Source organism: Mus caroli, unplaced genomic scaffold (assembly GCF_978045245.1).
Source record: "Mus caroli unplaced genomic scaffold, Mus_caroli_1 scaffold_13, whole genome shotgun sequence".
Taxonomy (NCBI): Eukaryota; Metazoa; Chordata; class Mammalia; order Rodentia; family Muridae; genus Mus; species Mus caroli.
The window spans coordinates 57070871-57091145 of record NW_028227268.1 but is presented as its reverse complement, the minus strand read 5'-3'; the positions used below and the strand labels follow the sequence as shown (position 1 = coordinate 57091145).

The window sequence follows — 20275 nt, the reverse complement described above, 5'->3', positions numbered from 1 at the left end:
AGGGAGAGGAAGGAGGAGGAGGAGGAGAAAGAGGAGGAAGAAGAGGAGAAGGAAGCCATGAGAGGAGACGAAGGCACATGACCAGGAGAAACAGCAAGTATTTTGTATACACTGCTGGGGAAGTAGGCAGGCCAGCAGTTAGAAAAGCAGATTAGGGGCTACCCCCCCACCCTGCCCCCAGTAACTGTCAAAGACAAATAAAGTAACCATAGTCTGAGTGCCATTCATTCATCAGCTAGACAGGGAAAGCATTAAATGGTTCAACTACACGCTTACATGACAAGGTGTCACGTGTGCATATACTCTGCAGCCATCCTTCCATATATTATTATTTATAATACTTGATTCAGTGAAATGAAGTGGTGGTTGCATAGGATTAACAATGGGGGTGGTGTGCCTGCACATGCTTCGTACAGACACAATTGTTCCCAAGTATTTCGGACACAGGGTTGGCTCTTTGTGCAACCTGTAGGTATGAAGAGCTGACCACATCACGTTTTCAATTTTAGTTTTTGTGTTATTGGATTCATATGGCGCTTTTGCTTTATAACCTAGTTTTTTTATATATAAAATATAAACATTTCCCCAAGACACTGAATATTCTTCCAAAGTAATTTTTTACACATGTAAAATAAGACATTTATTATACTTAAGAACAGATTTTTATCTATTTTATGAAAACTTTAAAATGGCACATGGTGTATCCCTTTAGCTCACAGTACAAGCTGGTATACTGCTGCTAGTTAACCCACAAATAGCTGTTTTTAAGTTTTACTTTGGGAGTCCTAGGAAATATATACTATTTATTCTTTAAAGTTTGTTTTTTTATTAGATTTTTCTTTATTTACATTTCAAATGTTAACCCCTTTCCTAGTTTCCCCTCTGAAAATCCCCTATCCCCTCTCCCCTCCCCCTGCTCCCCAACCCACCCACTCCCATTCCTGGTCCTGGCCTTCCCCTATACTGGGCATAAAACCTTCACAGAACCTAGGGCCTCTCCTCCCATAGATGACTAACTAGGCCATCCTCTGCTACATATACAGCTAGAGCCACAAGTTCTACCATGTGTTTTTTTTTTTTTTTTTTTTTTTGATTGGTGGTTTAGTTCCAAGGAGCTCTGGGGGTACTGGTTAGTTCATATTGATGTTCCTCCTATGGGGCTTCAGACCTCTTCAGCTCCTTGGGTGCTTTCTCTGGCTCCTTCATTGGGGACCTTGTGCTCTGTCCAGTGGAGGATTTATTACTTGTTCAGCATGTTCTGCATGCTTTTGTGTGACTGAAGGCTGTAAGAAGAGGAATCAGAACCCTTGGTACTAGGGTTCCAGATGGTTCCTGAGATGTCACTGTTCTCTTCTTTTATGGACACTCTTCTACGCTAATCCCTTCCTGGAGCTGCTGCCAGAACTCAGTTTCTTCCCATCCATTCCCCAGGGTATGGAAGCATTTTGCAGTCACTCTGGGGCAAAAAACCAGCTTTGCTCTGGCCATTTTTCATTTTCAATGACACAACCTTACCTTGTGACTTCTCATTTATCACTGCCAGTCCCATTTGTGGGCAAGGGCTTCCCTTCTGTGATCTTTCCCTAAGGCCACATGATATCGTCTGGTCTACTCATTTCCTCCTGAAAATTGTTTTTGCCAGGCAGGTCCTTGGGAACTTTCTTTTGTCCATTTATGGCCCTCATGCTTTGTATTCTCTGATGCAGTGAATGTGGAGTGATAAGTGTCAGTCAGATGGCCTTCACTGATGTCATGATGAGCCTGCTGGTGCAGGTCTAACATCATGAGAATAGTCATATTGTAGAGGGGGAACAAGCTGGCAGCAAAACTGAAGAGCCCATGAACCAGGCCAAACAGAGTTAATCTAATTTAGTGACCAGGTTTCCCTCCTCCCTCAAGAGCAGGTCCTGACTTCTGCTCGCCTACATTTAATGTGCCATCAGGCCTTATCTGGATTAAGGAAAAAATGTCTATTTTGGCACATGGGTACAGTCCATCAGGGGAAGTCTGGAGTGAGGACCCTGAGGCAGCTGCTTAAGTTCCATTTATAGCCTCAAACGTGAGGGACTAGACTGTTCTTTGTGCTCACCTAGTGTCTCAGTCAATGATATTGCTGTGAAGAGACAGCAGCTTTTATAAAGGAAAGCATTTAATTTTGGCTGCTTTGGAGTTCAGAGGTTTAGTCCATTGTTATCATGATGGGAAGTATGGTGGCTTGAATATGCTTGGCCCATGGAATAACACTATTAGGAGGAGTGGTGTTGTTGGAGTAGGTGTGGCTTTGTTGGAGGAAGTATGTCACTGTGGGTGTGGGCTCTGAGACCCTCCTCCTAGCTCCCCGGAAGTCAGTCTTCTCCTGTTTGCCTTCTGATCAAGATGTAGAACTCTACTCAGCTATTAAAAACAGTGAATATATGTAATTCTTAGGCAAATGAATATATTTGGAGGATATCATCCTGAGTGAGGTAACTCAATCACAAAAGAAGTCACTTGATATGCACTCACTGATAAGTGGATATTAGCACAGAAACTTAGAATACCCAAGATACAATTTGCAAAACACAAGAAAATCAAGAAGAAGGAAGACCAACTCGTGGATACCTCATTCCTCCTTAGAATAAGGAACAAAATACCCATGGAAGGAGTTACAGAGACAGTTTGGAGCTGAGATGAAAGGATGGACCATCCAGAGACTGCCCCACCCGGGGATCCATCCCATAATCAGCCATCAAACGCAGACACTATTGCATGTGTCAGCAAGATTTTGCTGAAAGGACCCTGATATAGCTGTCTTGTGTGAGGCTATATGCCAGTGCCTGGCAAATACAGAAGTGGATGCTCACAGTCATCTATTGGATGGAACACAGGGTCCCCAATGGAGGAGCTAGAGAAAGTACCCAAGGAGCTGAAGGGGTCTGCAACCCCATAGGTGGAACAACAATATGAACTAACCAGTACCCCCCAGAGCTTGTGTCTCTAGCTGCATATGTAGCAGAAGATGGCCTAGTTGGCCATCGTTGGAAAGAGAGGCCCCTTGGTCTTGCAAACTTTATATGCCCCTGTACAGGGGAATGCCAGGGCCAAGAAGTGGGAGTGGGTGGGTAGGGGAGCAGGGCGGCGGGGAGGATATAGGGGATTTTCGGAATAGCATTTGAAATGTAAATGAAGAAAATATCTAATAAAAAATTGAAAAAAAAAAAGATATAGAACTCTTAGTTCTTCACATGCCATGCCCACCTGGATGCTGCCACGCTCTAGCCTTCATGATAATAGAATGACTCTCTGAACCTGTAAGCCAGCCCCAATTAAATGTTGTCCTTTATAAGAGTTGCTTGCTTTGGTCATGGTGTCTCATCACAGCAATGAAAACCCAATCTATGCAGACACACATGGTGCTGGAGAGCTAACTGAAAGTTCTACATCTAGATAGGCAGGCAGCAGAAAGCATAAATGACAACGGACCTTGTTTGAGCTTCTTAAAGCTCAAAGTCCACACTCAATGACACCCTTCCTCCAACAAGGCCACACCCACTCCCACAAAGCCACACTTCCTAATAGTGCCACTCCCTATGAGCCTATGGGGGACATTTTCATTCAAACTACCACAGAAGCTTTCTCCTTTTTATATAGTTTGGGATCCAAGCCTAGGGAATAGTGCCACCCATTTTAGGGAGGGGGGGTCTTCCCACTTCAATTAACCCAATCAAGGGCTGGAAGCTAACCTAGACAATACAATTCCCAACAAGCATCCCAGAGGCTTAACTCCTAGGTGGTTCTGAAACTGTCTATTTGCTAACCAATAACTGTCAAAGAGATGAACACCAGAGATGGTGACAATATATGTCCAGATAAGATGAGAAGGTACAGCACCCTTTTAACTGGCATGTAGTAGTTGTATGTCCTTGTGAGGTATAGAGTGATAATTTGATATATGTATCCCTTATACAGTGGTCAGGGTAGCAGTGTTTCTGCTTTCTTAAACATTTACTGTTTCTCTGTGTTGGACCTTTGAATTTTTCTCTTCCTATGAAATGTATAATAAATTATGAACTATAGTCATCCTATTGACAGTGCATGATTTCTAATGAGAAAGAGCACAGAGCTGGTACCCAACTCTCTTGCTTTAATACTTCTTAACCTGAGAAGGAAACCTGCAAGAAATCAGGATGGTTACCTGATGGAGAGTTCAGAAGAGGAAAAATAAGCCACCAGGGCTTATGTTTGCTCCACACAATGTTTTCTTCTTATACAAAAGGCAACAGTGGCCACTTGTGTGACCAGCCACTTACCCCTTTTGGCCAATCTGAGTGACCCGGAGTTCTTCTCCATATTTGTTCTTGATCCATTTAATGCCTTGCAGTTGAGGGTCGACCATGAGAGGCCAGCGCTCACAGTTGATGAGGATGGTAGCATTCTCCATGGACATGCGGTCAGCAGGGAGACCCTCATTCTGCCAGGCAGCCACTTCAGCATCATCGGTTAGCATCCTCAGGGGGTCCAGAGTTGGGGTGGTTGGAATTGGAACCTGATGAAGAGGTGACACTCTGAATGGAAAACTATCTCTGTGGGGGAGAATCCATAGTGTCTCATTGCATAATATAATGCCTTTAAAAGCAAGACCAACATCCTCCTGATGTGGGTGGGCTTACTTGGCTATGTTACTGTTGCTGAAACCACCCTGAAGGATGAACAATAGAAATTTTCCCTGTGACCAATTCTTTGTTCTTTAGTATATTCATTTAAGTCACATTCTTTTATATGTTGTTTATGTCTTTAAAATAATTAATTATTGCGTGTACATGCATGTATATGTATGTGGGTGGGCGTGCACATGATATGGAATGTGTGTCATCATCAGAGTATAATTTGGGTGAATAAGTTTTCTCCCTTTACTATGGGTCTCTATGATCTGTCTCATGTAGTTAGGTTTGGAGACTGAGCTATCTTGCCAACCTGATTATTTCTATAATGTCCAAAACCATATGAGCATTTACTTCTCTGTCATTTTCCGATTTCTCAAGTCAGTTTTCTGGTGACAGTACCAGCTCACATAGACCACTCTCTCCACTCATCTATTTTACCAGCTTGTAAAAGGCTAGGGAAGTTTCCTTTCCCCTAACCCAATCTTCCCTCCTCAAGACTGCTCACAACACCCCCTCCCCCAAAAGCAAGCATACCTTGAGTACATCCTCAGCCCCAAGAACTCCTCCCACATCACTCTATGTACTCTCAGGGCTGAAGAACCCTTTCTGTTTTTCTATTTTGGCCTCTCTCAGCTCACCTAATTCTAGTATAAACAATCTTTTTCATTGACTTATGAACTTTTAAAAGGAGGTAAACTTTACACAATGTAAAATGAACTACTGTAAGGTGTGCAGGTTGGTGGGGGATAGTACAGTCACAGGGCTATGCAGCTTTCAACTTGGTCCATTTACTCTCAGGTATTTTCATGGCCCCAAAGGACGTTTTGGGCTCATTAAACAATCCCTCCCTGTGTCTCTCTACTGCAAGCTCCTGGCAATTACTAATATGCTTTCTGTCTCTATAGATTTTCTTACTTTGGATATTTAATAAAAATGGAATCATACAATATGTGACCTTTTGTGTCTGGCCACTTTCATTTAGAATAATGGTTTTAAGGTTTAGACTTAACACCATTTAAACTCTTTGATTCAACTCCCTTTGTAGTTTGTTTTGCCTGGGTAACTCAGGGAAACTATTTAAACCATCTCCTTTTCCTTTAGGCATGTTCAAGTGGTGGCCCTTTGGCCACATGATATCCAGGATAGCTTTGAATGTGTCCTTCCAAAAATCATCAACTTACTTAAATTATGATGTCATTTGCATGAGTTTTTTTCAACTCAATTAAATAAATCTAGAGTATGAAGTTTATAGGTGAGAATATCATGCTACTATGTCAAAGGTTAAATGAGTTTAAATGAAGGAAACAGATAGTCCATGATACAGCATCAAACTCATATTCTCTCTCTCTCCTTCCCTCCATCCCTCTCTTTCTCTCTCTTCCCCCCTTCTTTCTACCTCTTTCTCTCTCATCATTGAATATGCTTGGGCCAGGGAGTGGCACTATTTGGAAGTGTGGCCTTGTTGGAATAGGTATGCCACTGTGGGTGTGGGCTTTAAAACCTTGGAAGCCAGTCTTCTCCTAGCAGCCTTCAGATGAAGATGTAGAACTCTCAGCTCCTCCTGTACCATGCCTTCCTGGATGCCACCATGCTCCCACCTTGATGATAATGAACTGAACCTCTGAACCTGTAAGCCAGCCCCAATTAAATATTGCCCTTATAAGAGTTGCTGTAGTCTTGATGTCTCTTCATAGCAATGAAACCCTAAGACACATACTCTACTCTTTCATTCTCCTCCTTCCCTACAACATTTTTACTGTGTTGCTCATGCTGAGCTTGAACTCAAAATCCTCTCATCTTAGCCTCCTAACTATTGTAATTACATATATGTCACATATGTATAAGATACTCTACCAAGCTTAAAACTTATTTCTGATCTGGGATTCATAGACTTTGTGAGACTACTTTATGTGGTTTGAATGCAGTCCCCAAAACTTAGGTGTTAAAAATTTAATCACTAGTGAACAGGCCACTGTGGCTCTGTCCTGTACACGGCTCCCAATGATATCATGGGAGTGAATTAGTTCCTGTGACAGTAGGTCACAGATGTGAATTTGACCCCACCTATCTCCTTGGCTCTCACTCTCTTGCTCTCTTGTCTACTGGCATACAATGTCAACATACTGAGGTCTGCAGCAGACTTACTAGGCTGCTGCATCATGAGCCAAGTAAACATCAGGTCTTTATTGATTTCCTGCTTTCCAGCACTTTGTTATAGCACCCCAAAACAGGCTAAGGCACTCCCAAAGGAGCCTGTGACACAAAATACTTATGAGTCTCAAACAAACCCAATCCCTCTATGCTGCTAAGGGCCATTCATCATCTATGATTGACAGTTCTTCCTCCATGAGTTCATTATGAATGAAATCACAGCTCAACTAGTGCTGTTAGCTCAAAGATTTAACACAACTAGTGCGACTAGTTACTGCTGAACTAGTATCTGTGCCATTCCTAGAACTGTAACCATTTTAAACCAGTCCATCAAAATTATCAAGTGGGCAGAATTTTATGAGCAGATCTGGGAAAACTTGGCTATCACTATATAAAATGCAGTTTGCATTCTCGGGCGATAATCATGAATGGAGTTTGGGATACACTCAGGGTACCATATGAATTGTGCTCACTCTTCCTGCTGAGGAAGTCTGTGGACCTAAGTACCTCCATTGGACTGTGAATGTACTTAAGCCCTCCTGGCCTGGGATATCTTTTGCATTCCATTGACAGGGCATGTTTGGGGAACTAATGAGCCTAAGTGGTAAGACTATACCAAGGGCATGTTGCATGCATGTTCCTAAATGCCTGCTGCTCAGGTTGGAGTGGCAGTACATAGACAAGTACAGGAAGGTTTGGGTTACTATGTTCATATGATCTCAGTGACACACATAGGACAAATTCAGGCCTTACGTACTTTCAGTTGTCTCAGATAGGGTTTCCAGGTCCCATCCATGAGGCTCTTTCGGTACTTTTTGGTAAAGAAGCCCAAGTAGGAGATGAAAGCTGTAGTAAGTAGAATGTCGCCACATAACGTACTTTCCTGCTGTCTGAAGTTCTGCACAGCCTCTGCCCACCTTACATTCTCAGATGCAAGGCCTCCAACCTACCATTTAAAAGGCAGAAAGGAGAGAGAAGCATCAGATGGAGCCCACAGAGCTGGGTACTTAGTCTAGGAGGTTACATGCCATGTGTCCACGAGAGGAAGTCTCAGTAATCATTGTGCATTCTTTTCCATCCCGCAGCCCTGCCAATCAGCCATGTTCTGGCTGCCAGAGCCAGGTGGCCCCAGCACACAAGCCCCTGCTCTGTGTCGTGCATTGCAAGGGCTGTGGAATGAGAACAGGCTCTGAATGCAGGCTGCAGCGGTCTGCCTGTTCTACATGTGGAAACAGCTATATCAACTCTATGGGATGCCGTGAAACGGGCTCATGTATGTTTCCACTCAGCACAGTCCTGGTCTGTAAGACATGTTTGAAAACTAGCCTTTTCTTCTTTCTCCTCCCTAAGGGCTGGATATATGAAAATAAAATCAAGTTCAGGTGCCTTAAAAAGTTTCCCAGTAGATGGAAAGATGGGGGTGAATCAAAGGAGCGATAGAAGGTGTATACAAGTGAGTGCATACAAAATACCAGGGACTACAGAACACATCTCAACTGGCCTGGCTCATATTTGGGAGACATCTCTCTTGGGAGTAGAATATCATATATTGTTAGGGCTGGCAGAGGCAGACAGGACTAGCCAACCTGACAAAGCCCTGTCATGTTAAACTAGAACAGTGAAGTCCAAGTTTCTCTACAGAATCTCTGTTGGTAGAGCCAGAAATGGCTACGGTGCCTGTACATCCATACACCCAGTCCCACAGCCTTCCATGGAAATATTTATGGAGGAGTCCACAGCAATGGAGAAGGCTGTGCTGAGTTTTGAAAGCCAAGTAAAGAGCTAGATGGGAGGCTGACCAGCCAGACCTGGCTGATTTCTTGCATATCTGAGAAGTGCCTTCTCCAAACCAAAACATTTGATAAAATTGATCATCTGATGGCTACATAGCAGCTTGTCCTACCTGTAGCTGGGGAGACACATTGTTTGCCTGTCCTTGCATCTAAGCTGATAATATGCTTTGAGACTGTGTAGGTCTATGTACACAACCTGCTATCCTACTATGTGTACGTGCTCAGCCTGTTTAACTCTAACCTAATCTGCCTTTATGAGAACAATGTAACCAGCCTTACTGTGCTTTGCCCTTCTTATGGAATCAGCTCTTACAACCTGAGCTAACAAAAGCTTTGATCTTAAATTTGTACTCCCATGCCCCTGACTCAGAATAAAGTGTGTGTGTGTTGTAGTAATTATTTCCCGAAAGCAGCCAACAGATTGAAAACAACCTTAAAACAAATATCCCATAAATCATAAATATTGGAAACAACATGCTGATATTAGCTGATATATCTGTGAGGTTTTGGGAGATATTCTGGGTCAGTCATGGTCAGTAATATAACCTCTTTCTGGTAAAATTTTATTAAAGATTTCTGCTGAAAAATATCCCTTGTCCCTTTCCCATACCATTGATTTCTGTTCTGTTCAGTAGACAAGGAGCAAAGTCCTTTGTTAAGGACAGACAACATGAGCAGACCAGATAAATACAACAGACAGGCCATAGACCAGAAAGTTGAGACAGGGAAGACATAGAGGTAGAAGAGAGGAATCCTACTTATCTCATTCTTGGTCTAAACTGCTCCAAGAGGAACCTTCCTATCTTTTATTTCTATTTTCTATGTCTTAATGCAACATCATCACACACAACAACTGGAAAACATGTGGATTAACATCGTCACCAAACAATGGCTCAGTCCAGTGGTGGCTACTACACATGGCTCCTTAAAGGAAATATGGCTGTAGCTGGAATAAGCGAGGATAGTAATTGGTTATATTTCCCTACTTTGGTGAAGGTGGTGCTGCAAGACTTGAGGCTAAAGAGAAATCACTCTCAGTAGAAGCTGATCTCTAGTCTTCCATGCTGGGGGTGCTAGAAATGCAAGCCATGAGGAATTTTAAAAGGCCACAGATTCTGTAACCTCTCATTCAAAGTTAGGTATGGTGGTTCTCATCTGTAATCTCAAGACTCAGGAAGCCAAGGCAGGAGGATTATCTAGACTACAAGGTGAGAGTTCATCTCAAAACAAAACAAAACAGACACAAGACAGAAGTTATAGTTGTCTATCTCCACATGACTATGGGCATGGGAACACATAATTCAGGATTAAAGCTTTGCACTAGCTTAGGTTGTAAAAGCTGATTATATAAGAAAGGTAAGGCATGGTAAGGCTGGTTATATTGTTCTCATAAAGGCAGGCTAGAGTTAAATAGGCCAAGCACATAGTAGGATTGCAGGTTGTCTATTTCAAAAGTAATAGTGGTCTCTTTGTAGACACCTGAATTTGTAACTATTTTGATGGACTAAGGGCAGAAGTGATTGGCACTGTGCTAGATTTTGGTTTCAGGTTTTATGAGAGTGATATATGTCTCTTGAAAAGCTGGCTTGTAGAGTCCTGCCTAGTGTACACTTTAGTAGAATCATCAGAGATGTTCCACCCTATCTGATGACACTACCAGAGAGATTTCAGAAAGAGAGAGAGAGAGAGAGAGAGAGAGAGAGAGAGAGAGAGAGAGAGCGCTCTGAGTCCACTCTACTAGTCTTACCTGTTAAAGTATCTATCAGGTGAAGGAAGTTATTCTGGACTCTTCAACCCAGCCCAGCCCCAGGCCCAAGTAACACTACATTCCTCAGGCATGGAGACAACACAGAAAGCTAAATTCTACTCAAATCCCTGCCCCCTGTGGTATTTTGTTTTCTAAAACAGTTCCTATGAAACAAGAAGGGAAATCTTAGTCTTATAAACATAGTGTGTATTGTAACCCTCCAACACTGGGTAAAAAATTCAGGAGACATGCAATACCACTTAACCCCTTTTGTATCCTTCCCTGGTCCTCCCCCCATCAGTATCAGCTCTCTCCTACCCCGCCCAAGCACAGCATATATACACTTTCTTCTTGGATAATTTGGGGAGGGGTGTTGTTATATAGCAACAGATGCCCTGAAAGAAACACCTTTGTTCTAACATTCAGACTTATTTTCTCAGGAGGGCCAATTTCCCTTTGTGTCTGCATGAGTGTGTATGAATAAGGTCACGTTGAGATATGCTAGGGTCAATCATTCCTTTCTGCTTCTTAGTCCCTAATCTTGCACGTGGATACAAACTCTAGGATTGACCTACAATATGATAGCTCCTCTGGCCCATGTATATCAGAGAAGCATGGCCACTACTATGCCAGCTGTCTTGTAGATCCAGGGTACCCTTCAGTCTAACTATCACCTTCTGACATCAGCTTTGAACAGAGAAGACTTGAGTACCCACATGTCACAGGTCACAGTCCCAGCCTCTCCCCACATTTTAATATACTCTCCCTCCCACGGGTGAGTCAAAGCTGCGCTGCCCCGCACTGAGCTCATCTATTCACACCTCTGAGGCACTTGACAAGCACCGCTAATGTAATTAGAGTTCACACTCACCAGACGGTTTGCAAGCGAAATGGTGCCTGCGGTCAGTTCGGCTTCTTGCTGACACTTGAGCTTCTCTGCTGTTGCTTTCTCAAACTTGGTGGTGAGCTTCGCCAGGTTTTCATTAAGGTGCTGTTGAGGACGGGACACAGAGCCAGTCAGTAATTTCAAGCTACCTCTCGCCCATCTGAGACAAAGCTTCATGGCGAGAGGACAGAGAAGGAAATGCTGGGTAGGGAAAGGCTAAACGACTAAGGATATTGAGGAAGGGGGAGCAAAGGAAGCCCGGTGAGGGGGTGATCACAGGGAGTGCCCAGAGACAACCTCAGCTTCTTCCTGCAGGGGGAGCACAAGATGGAAGCCTAGAGAAGTTTAATCAAAGCTGAGCACTTGGACTTGTGTATAGGCAATGAGGTGAGACAAGCATGCAGCAGAGGAATGGGGTGGGAGTCCCACCTCTTCTTGTGATGGAGGTGGAGAGGGTTTCAGTGAATTTCCAAAGCACAGCTGTTGCTGTTGGAGGCAAAAGTGCATCCAAGCTGGAGAAACTAGAATAGGATTACAGCCCCCAGGGTGGGCTTGGGAGTGCCACTGACACGATGTGCCAGATGAGGCTGGGCTGGCTGCCTTCTGCTCAAACTATTACTTATCCCTCATCAATTTTACTCCAGCATCAGGAAGGGCAGGGTGTTTCTTTAGAAAAGTCATAGCTTCAAAAAATTTCCCTCAAATTTATCAAGAATTAGGTCACCTTAATGTCACCTTTAGAGTGTACATTCACCTAGGCAAACACACAGAGAAGCACAGCCAGATACTTCTGCACACATCCTGTCTCTGCACAGTAACTGAAGTCCGGACTGCTTTGTGGGCTCTTGCTATGGTGTAAGATATATAGATGGTTTCTGAGCTTACTCAACAGAACACTTTCAAAAGCAGGGGCCAAGTCATAGGATTAACAACAGCAGACTGAGCACACCCATCACCTTTTCTTCCCAAGCTATCACTAAAGTGACTAGGAAGCAATTACACCAGGCATAAGCTCTGTGCACTCTGTGAGTCAATGGTCATTATTCAGGAGTGAGATGGTTCACTAGGATGATGGAAGGCCATGATAATGGAGGTGTGGGATGGCTGGAGAAGGGCAGAGGAGGCTGTGGCTCCCATAGGTCACCAGGGGTAGTATCTATCTGTACAGTCTTCCAGTAACTGGGGATTTTGGAAGTGTGACACGGTGGGTAGCAAACAGGAGTCTATTAACACCCCAAGGAGTATCTCTGCCCATAGGTATAATTCAGCATCACCATGAAAGAGAGAGAGCCTCTAGTAGTTAGGGTGCATCCAGCACAGATCATCTAATCTTAGAAGTGAATCCTATCAGCTAGAGATGCCTTTATCTGCAGAGATAATACCAGCTTTTTAAAAAAGGTTTTCTTTAAATTGTTGACAGTTTCTGACTTAGGCACAGTGTATTGTGAATCATATTATTTCTACCCCACTATTCTCTCTTATCTTCCTGTTCTCACTAGCCCCTCTTCCCTCCTAACCCCACCTCTAGCTTTCATATCTCTGTAGTTTTTTCCACAGGTGATCCCAGATGCCATATGTTCATTACTACAGTGGCTGTGGCATCTTCTTAGTTTCTTCCAAGACACAACAGACAGAAGATGTTGTCAAAAGCCTAGATTAAGGTAAGCAGTGGCAGGAAGAAGAGATGAGACTCTCAATAGCAGCAAGAACAGCACTAAAGACCTCGTAACCAGTTCTCAGTCAGGTCCAAGATGGTTTAGCTATGACATGAGAACAGAATTTTATTAAACGGAGGAGAGAACAAAACTACTACTGGGAATCACCATCATTTTACTGTTAATGTAGTGACTTGAGTATGGGTAATAAAGATGACCTTAGGAACTATGCAAAGCTTCAGAAATCTCCCAGAAAGCCTGTAGAAACAAAGAGTGACAAAAGATGAAGGAAACAGAGGAGGTTCAACACCCAATCTACCTGTATTACAGAAGATAAGATTTCAAAGAAAATGGAAGAGAGATTGCCAAGGAATAAAACAAAAATATGTCCGAGTTGAAGACTGTAGGTCTCCATGCCAGCATGAATAATATAAAAGACGTGGGTATTAAAAACAGGCAACATGAAAAAGATGGAGCTGTATTTGAGGAGGAAGGGTTTAAGAGAAGATACAAATTGGGAGGTGGACAGGGAAGACAAGAAGGTGGGGTAGGGCTTATCTCAAGCTAAGGAGGTACGGAAATCTACTAGGTTCCAAGCTTATTAAATCTATAGTTAAGAGAGTTTGGAAGGAGATATCCTGCATTGGGTAAATAATGCTCCTCTCAGAAACCATCGGTGAAAAGTGAAAATCTAAGTGCCAAGGCATGGATGCCTCCTAAAAGCCATTGGTCAGGGAGGCCCCAGGAGCCATCCAAAACAATGCAGGCTATTGCCATTCCTCTCCATTGTACACCAGACCTAGATGGTAATACCCTATTGCTGAAGATACCATAAACTTTGGTTTTAGGATAAGGAGGATCAAGCTAGGACTGGAAGCTTCCCTGCTGGCTAGCTTTCACAGTTCTGGAAGGTGTCAAGCAGGCTGCTGGGAGGGAAAAGTCATTAATATCCTTATCCAGCTGCCTTCAAACTACAACCTGCCAAATAAAATGTGACTACTGGTGCAATAATGGCATGACTGCTACTGGTGTGTGTGTGTGCATGTGTGTGTGTGTGTGTGTGTGTGTGTAACCAGCTACCTTCTGATTGGATTGGAGGCTTGCTTCACAGGAGGGAACTCATACTGTAAACCTAGCCAAAATTCCATGATCTGGGGAGACCACAGGCTCTGGGTCAGGGAACCTACTGCTGTTGTTGTGCTAAATGGACATGTCGAGCCATCTTCTAAATATTTATACTTATGGGTTATGCTGCTGTCAGCCTTGGTCAGAGAAGCTTCTTTTTGTGGTGGGTGGTGATCAGCACAGAGATTCTTAACTGCTCAAAGCACTGAAAGTTAACCTAAAAGAGACATTGACAGGACTTCCTCTGGGACTCAGAGAACATTGCAGAAGTTTCTCCTCTCTCTCTCTCTCTCTCTCTCTCTCTCTCTCTCTCTCTCTCTCTCTCTCTCTCTCTCCCTTCCCCTCCCCCTCTCCCTCTCCCTCTCCTCCCTCTCCTCCCCTCCCCCTCCCCCCCTTTGTTGATGTAGGAGAACATAAAAGCTAGAAGATGGGCAATTGTGCCATGACATACTGTTTTCTGGACATGATATAGTTGTTCAACTCAAACTCGTAGCACTTGTGGTTATTGCACAAGACTGTCTTAGACTGAACTTGTCATCATTTCACTATGGATAAGAGGAGTTGGTGAGGCTCCACCTTTCTCCGAGGGTCTATTGGCAGTTAATAGTTCTGGGGGAAGGGGTTTCATTTTCGTCAATGATATAGCTGCTGTAGATAAGTAAATAACCCTATCTATGCTCATGCAATCAACCCTAGTTATACACACACACACACACAAAAGCATGCACACACTGAAGCAGGAACAGGGAGTATGAGTTTCAGTGGGAAAGGAAAGTTCAGAGATATCAATAAGACATGTGTGAAAATGACCAAGATTTATCACATACGTGCATGAAATTGTCAATACATAATAAATAATGAAAGCTAAATACATCAGTGCAGAGTATCAGGTACTGTGAATAATAAAGTCAAAGGGCTTCTGGAAAGGTGAGCAGGATTCTGGCAGCTAAATTGCTCAGCATTTCAAAGAAGAGAAATGAGCAATTCAGATTTTGATACTCTACAAAGTCCTAATTTCTTGTTAGCAAAATAAAGACATTCCCAGACTGTAACTGTCCTAAAAATTTACTTCTCACTTAACACAGCACTTTCCTGAGAAAGTGACTTGAGGAGAGGCTACAGCAAAAATAAAATGATAAGCCAAGAAAGGAGGTAGTCTGGGGTACAGACAACATTGAATTCAGCCCAAGAAATGAATCAGCCATTCTTATTTATCCTCAACACTGACTAAAGCTCTGAACTTGAGACAATGGAGAAAGATATTAAAGATAATGACTTGATGAGGATGGTGAATGGAGAATGGATGAATAATGGAGGCTACACAAAAGGAAATAATGGATGAAAATGAATAAAGAAAGATAGAAGCTGCATGGAGGGAAAAACTGTAAAAAAAAAAAAATTAAGTTAGGACCTAGAGAAAGGTCTCAGTGTTAAGAGCACTTGTTGCCAATATGGTGACCCAAGATTCATTTTCTACATGATGGCTCATAGCTAGCTGTAGCTCCAGTTATAGGGGATTTGACACCCTCTTCTGGTCCCTGAGGACAAAGGGAACATGTGTAGTGTATATATATATATATATATATATATATATATATATATATATATATACACTACATGCATGTATGCATATATATATGCAAACACTCACAACACATAAAATAAAAATATTTTTAAAAAAGAGAATATACCAAACATTGGACAGAGCTTAGAGACACTTATGGAAGAGTTGGAGGAAGGACTGAGGGCCCTAAATGGGTAGAAACTCAGTTGAAAGTCCAATTGCCAACTAACCTGGATACTCTTAGGGGCTCTTAGAGACTGAGCCACTAAGCAAAAAGCATACATGGAATGGTCCTAGGCCTTTGTACATATCTAACGGATGTATAGTTTGGTTTTCATGTGAGTCCTGAACAACTTCAAGGGGGGCTATCCCTGAAGCTGTTACATATCTGTGGAATCCATTCACCTAACTTAGCTCTCTTGTCTGGCCTCAGTGGGAGAGAATGCACTCAGCCTTGCATAGATTTAATGTGCCAGGGTAGGGGGATACCCATGGGATGAGAGGATGGGATCCATCCTCTCAGAGGAGTGGAGGATGAGGGATGGGGGAGGGATTATGGGAGGGGGACTGGGAGAGTATAGCATTTGGACTGTATAGTGGAGAGAGAGAGAGAGAGAGAGAGAGAGAGAGAGAGAGAGAGAGAGAGAGAGAGAGAGAGAGAGAGAGAATGAATATAATTATAGTGTATCACTTAGACCTGCTGGGAACAATAAAGACATCCACATAATATAAATGGAAGTCATTGATTTTTATAAAATTTCACAAATCAGTCTATGGACAGAGACACTTAGTTTTGGTTACAGAAGCCAATGAAGATAGTTTTGGCTACAACAATCATAAAACAGGAATAATGTTGTGAGGTCAGAATTTGGGAGATAGGAAGATGAGAGAAGAGCAGAAGTTAGGGATGATTGACAGTTTCATCCTGAAAGAGAAGGCTTCCAGGAAGCCACTTCCATGCAACAAAGCAAGAAACAAAGATGGTGTCCTCTAAAACTGGTTGCCATAAGTTTTTGTAGTGGCTATTCTTGGTTGTCAACTTGACTATATTTGGAATGAACTACAATCCAGAATTGGAAGGCTCACCAGTGACCCTTATCTGGAGGCTTGGAGATCCTTATCTGGATCTTGGTATGGAGATCTTGAGACATAGTGGCTATGGATTCCAGAAGATTAAATCTCCGAGTTTAAGGAGATTTAATCTGGGCTACACCTTTCATCTGGGATTAAAGGTGTGGTGGAACACACCTTTAATCTGGGCTACACCTTCTGCTGGAGACAATATAAGGATACTGGAAGAAGGGAGTCTAGCTCTTGCTCCTTCGCCTGCTTGCCGCGTGAGACTGAGTAACTGCTAGATCCTTGGACTTCCATTCACAGCTGCGACTGAACCATTGTTGGGAATTGGGCTGCCGACTGTAAGTCATCAATAAATTCTTTTATCCATAAATTCTGTGACTCTAGAGAATCCTGACTAATACAGAAGTTGGTACTGGGAGTGGGGTATTCAGGCAACCCATCAGTTGCCTGAATAAGGTTCACCAGGGAGTAGAAATATAAACCTAGCATATGGAGAGAAGTCAAAGGAATGAGAAGATAACGAGGACCAGCCTGATGTCAATCCAATATCAGTAAACATGCACTGACTAGGATGACTGCCAGGTACAACATGGTCGGCCATTTGCTCCAACAGGAAGACTGCAGGGCAGTGACTGATCGTGGGAAGCTTCTGATTGTTTGTATACTGTCCAGAAATCATACCTCTATGTAAATTTTCTGATATTTTCAATAATAGCAACAGTCTTAATCACTGTTTTACTGATGAGAAAAGAGACTATAACCAAGGCAACTATTACAAAAGAAAGCATTTAACTGAGGGGCTTGCTTTCATAAGAGTTGTCTTGGTCATAGTGTCCTTCACAGCAATAGAATGTTAACTAAGACAGCAAGTTCTTCAGTCACGTGCAGATATGAGATACAGACTCAAGGAGATAGTTCAGCTACCATGTAACAGGCTCTGAGATGGCCCTAACTGGTCTAAGCAGATCAAAGAATTAAAAGAGGACTGTTGCATCTAGTAAAGACCATTTTCTACTGTTTGATATTTCCCAATGAAAATGTCCAATTTGCTTTTATTACCTCATGCTTTATAAATTGCAATGCCAATATATGCCTATTGTAGAAAAGATGGCCAAACAAAAACCACCCAAAACCTACCAGTTGGCTAAATGCTGTTAACAAAGTGAGCAAGCGTGTGTCTCTGTGTGTGTGCGCGCGCGAGTGTATGGGTTTTTGAACTCAAGTTACAGGTTACAGTTACAGTTACAGCTAGAGTTACAGGAGACTATGAGATGAGATGCCTGATATGGGTCCTGGGAACCTCACTCTAGCAAGTACTCTTAACCACTCTCCAGTTCCACAACTTGCTTGTGTGTGTGTGTGCGTGTGTGTGTGTGTGTGTGCATATGTAAATGTATGACTATTCTTGGGAGAGTGGAAGAGGCTATGGTGAGCAGCATCTGGAGAGGGATCTTTCTGACCCAGGTGGGCCTCCATATAAAGGATGGGTGCTGGCTCTTTTTCTGTGATTCAGTAGCAAGTGGTTGGTCATGTTCTTGGGATGTTAACAGGCCTTTGGATAAGCCTGGGAAGGAGAGGAGGTGGTTAAAAGCAGGAGATGTTTTGGCAGAAAAGGAACACTTGCTATGGTAGCCAAGTGTTCTTTTCAAAGTCTTCTTACATTCCCAGGTTGAGTGGGCCCATCATGTGAATTTGGCTACTGGAAAGGTATAAACATTTCGAAAACATCCCCTCTGTACCAAATGTTCCTTTAGTTAAAATAACTCAAGTAAAAAGTCTTTAAAATTTCAGTTCTTTACACTTTTCTGGGAGAGACAGAACAATATGAAAGTTATTAGGAAGTTTTCTCCCCCCAAAAAAGCTGCAATGGGGATGCTAAGGTTTTTGTACTTGCAGGAGACTGGTTATGATCACCCCCACCTGCTTTAAGTAAATGGTTCATGAATTAATTTCTTCACCCAAGTTATTATTGTTATTAAGATGCTATGGGTTGAGCCCGCTTCTTGTTAAGCTACATCTGGTCTCAAGTATTTGTGTTACACAAAGAGACTGGCTGCAGTGGTCGGTCTCCCGCCTAGAGTTTTTATGTTCAGATTTTTAGCACACCATCAATGAACCCACGCAGCACATCCCAGTCCGAATTCTCAGTCTGTGTCACCTACATTATCATCACCACACATTTGTAGCCGGAATCCCATGTGTTTGGAATGCATGTGGAGGAACAGGAGATCCTGAACAGTGTCTGGTTTGCACTTGATTGTGTAACTGAACTCAGGCATGTGACTGGAATGTGCATGTGACTGACAGCACAAGAAACAGGTGTGGAGGAGGGGGAGAACAGTGACAGTGATGATCTTGGTCTCTAAGGCCCTTCTTGCTGTTTGCTTTGACACAGGCTGCCTCTGGTTCATGCTCCATGCATGGTTGCCTTCTGTTCTGAGGACAATCCCACAAGGCAGGTACTATTATTCTGTCTAGTTCCCTTCTGGGAGCTGAAGTCTGAGTACTCCAAAGACATAAAAAGTAAATATTACAGCTGAGATTAAAGGTCTGTTGAGATGGACAGATTACTTATTTATTTATTTTTTTCATGTAGTATTTTTTGATCATATTCTCTCTTCTCCCCTATCTCCTCCAAGGTTCTCCTTACCTCCCTACCCAAACCAACTTCCCATTCTTTCTCTCACATTCTCTTGCAGGGAAAAAGCAAAACAGGAAAACCAATAAATAAAATCTGACAAAACAAAAAATCAGTAGGATAAAAACAGGCAAAACAAATTTTAAAAAAAGTGGAAAAAGCCTTCAACACAAACCATAGAGATCATTTTCTGGTCACTGGCTGTTCCTGGGCTTTCCACCTGCCCCAGACTGCAGTTGTTACACCCAGTAGGAAAAACCGATTTTCCCTTTCTCAGAGGTATTCGCTGTGAATAGCTTCTTGGTGAGAGGTGGGACGAGGTGGAGATAGGCAGTTTTTTTTTTTAAACCTATGCTATCTTAAACCTTCTGATTGCTACCTCTCACTTCACTAATTTTTAATCTTCTTTTTGGCTGAGATTCCAGCCCAGGGCATCATGTGTGCTGTCTGTATAAGAGCTCTACCGAGCTGCCTGTGTTCTACGCAGCCTGATTGTATCCATTATAATAGTAAAAGTGAAATTTAGGTACTCCTCTCTCTAGTAAGTCTGAGCCCAAGGTCATGACAAGCCCTCAAACCTGAGTGAAACAGATTTAATTATGTGTGGTACTAATAAAGGCTAGCAAGCTCTGGATGGAGCAAGGACCATTATAACGCACAGCATACTATTCATTTACTTAATTTTATCTTGCTAAGTAGCTCAGGGTGGCTCAAACTCATGATCCTTCTGCCTGAGCCTCCTGAGTGCTAGCTAGCACTATAGACTTGTGCCATCAACATTCCTTGTTTTTAAGAACGTCCCTGAAACAGTAAAGATCTCACACTGTGCCCACATGGTCACACGGTAAAAAGTGAGACAGCTTCACTAATGGCCAGAACTGGAAATAATAGGTAGAAAAGGTGAAGACAGTTCCAACCTACATGTCAAGGAGGAAAACAGCTCAAAACCTTAACCTTGTAACTGCAACAACATTTAGTTCATATTTGGCTGAT

At 42.8% G+C, this 20275-nt stretch overlaps 1 protein-coding gene across 1 annotated transcript in view; it reads right to left on the bottom strand.

The window, feature by feature from the left end:
- Dnah9 (dynein axonemal heavy chain 9) overlaps positions 1–20275 on the bottom strand; it is a 352309-nt gene that overhangs the window by 75131 nt on the left and 256903 nt on the right. Inside the window, exons 51-53 of the mRNA XM_021178488.2 lie at positions 11206–11325; positions 7552–7740; positions 4290–4525 (exon numbers count right to left, since the gene is read on the bottom strand). Of these exons, the coding sequence (XP_021034147.1) occupies positions 4290–4525; positions 7552–7740; positions 11206–11325 (545 nt within the window). The remainder of the gene's footprint in view (positions 1–4289; positions 4526–7551; positions 7741–11205; positions 11326–20275) is intronic.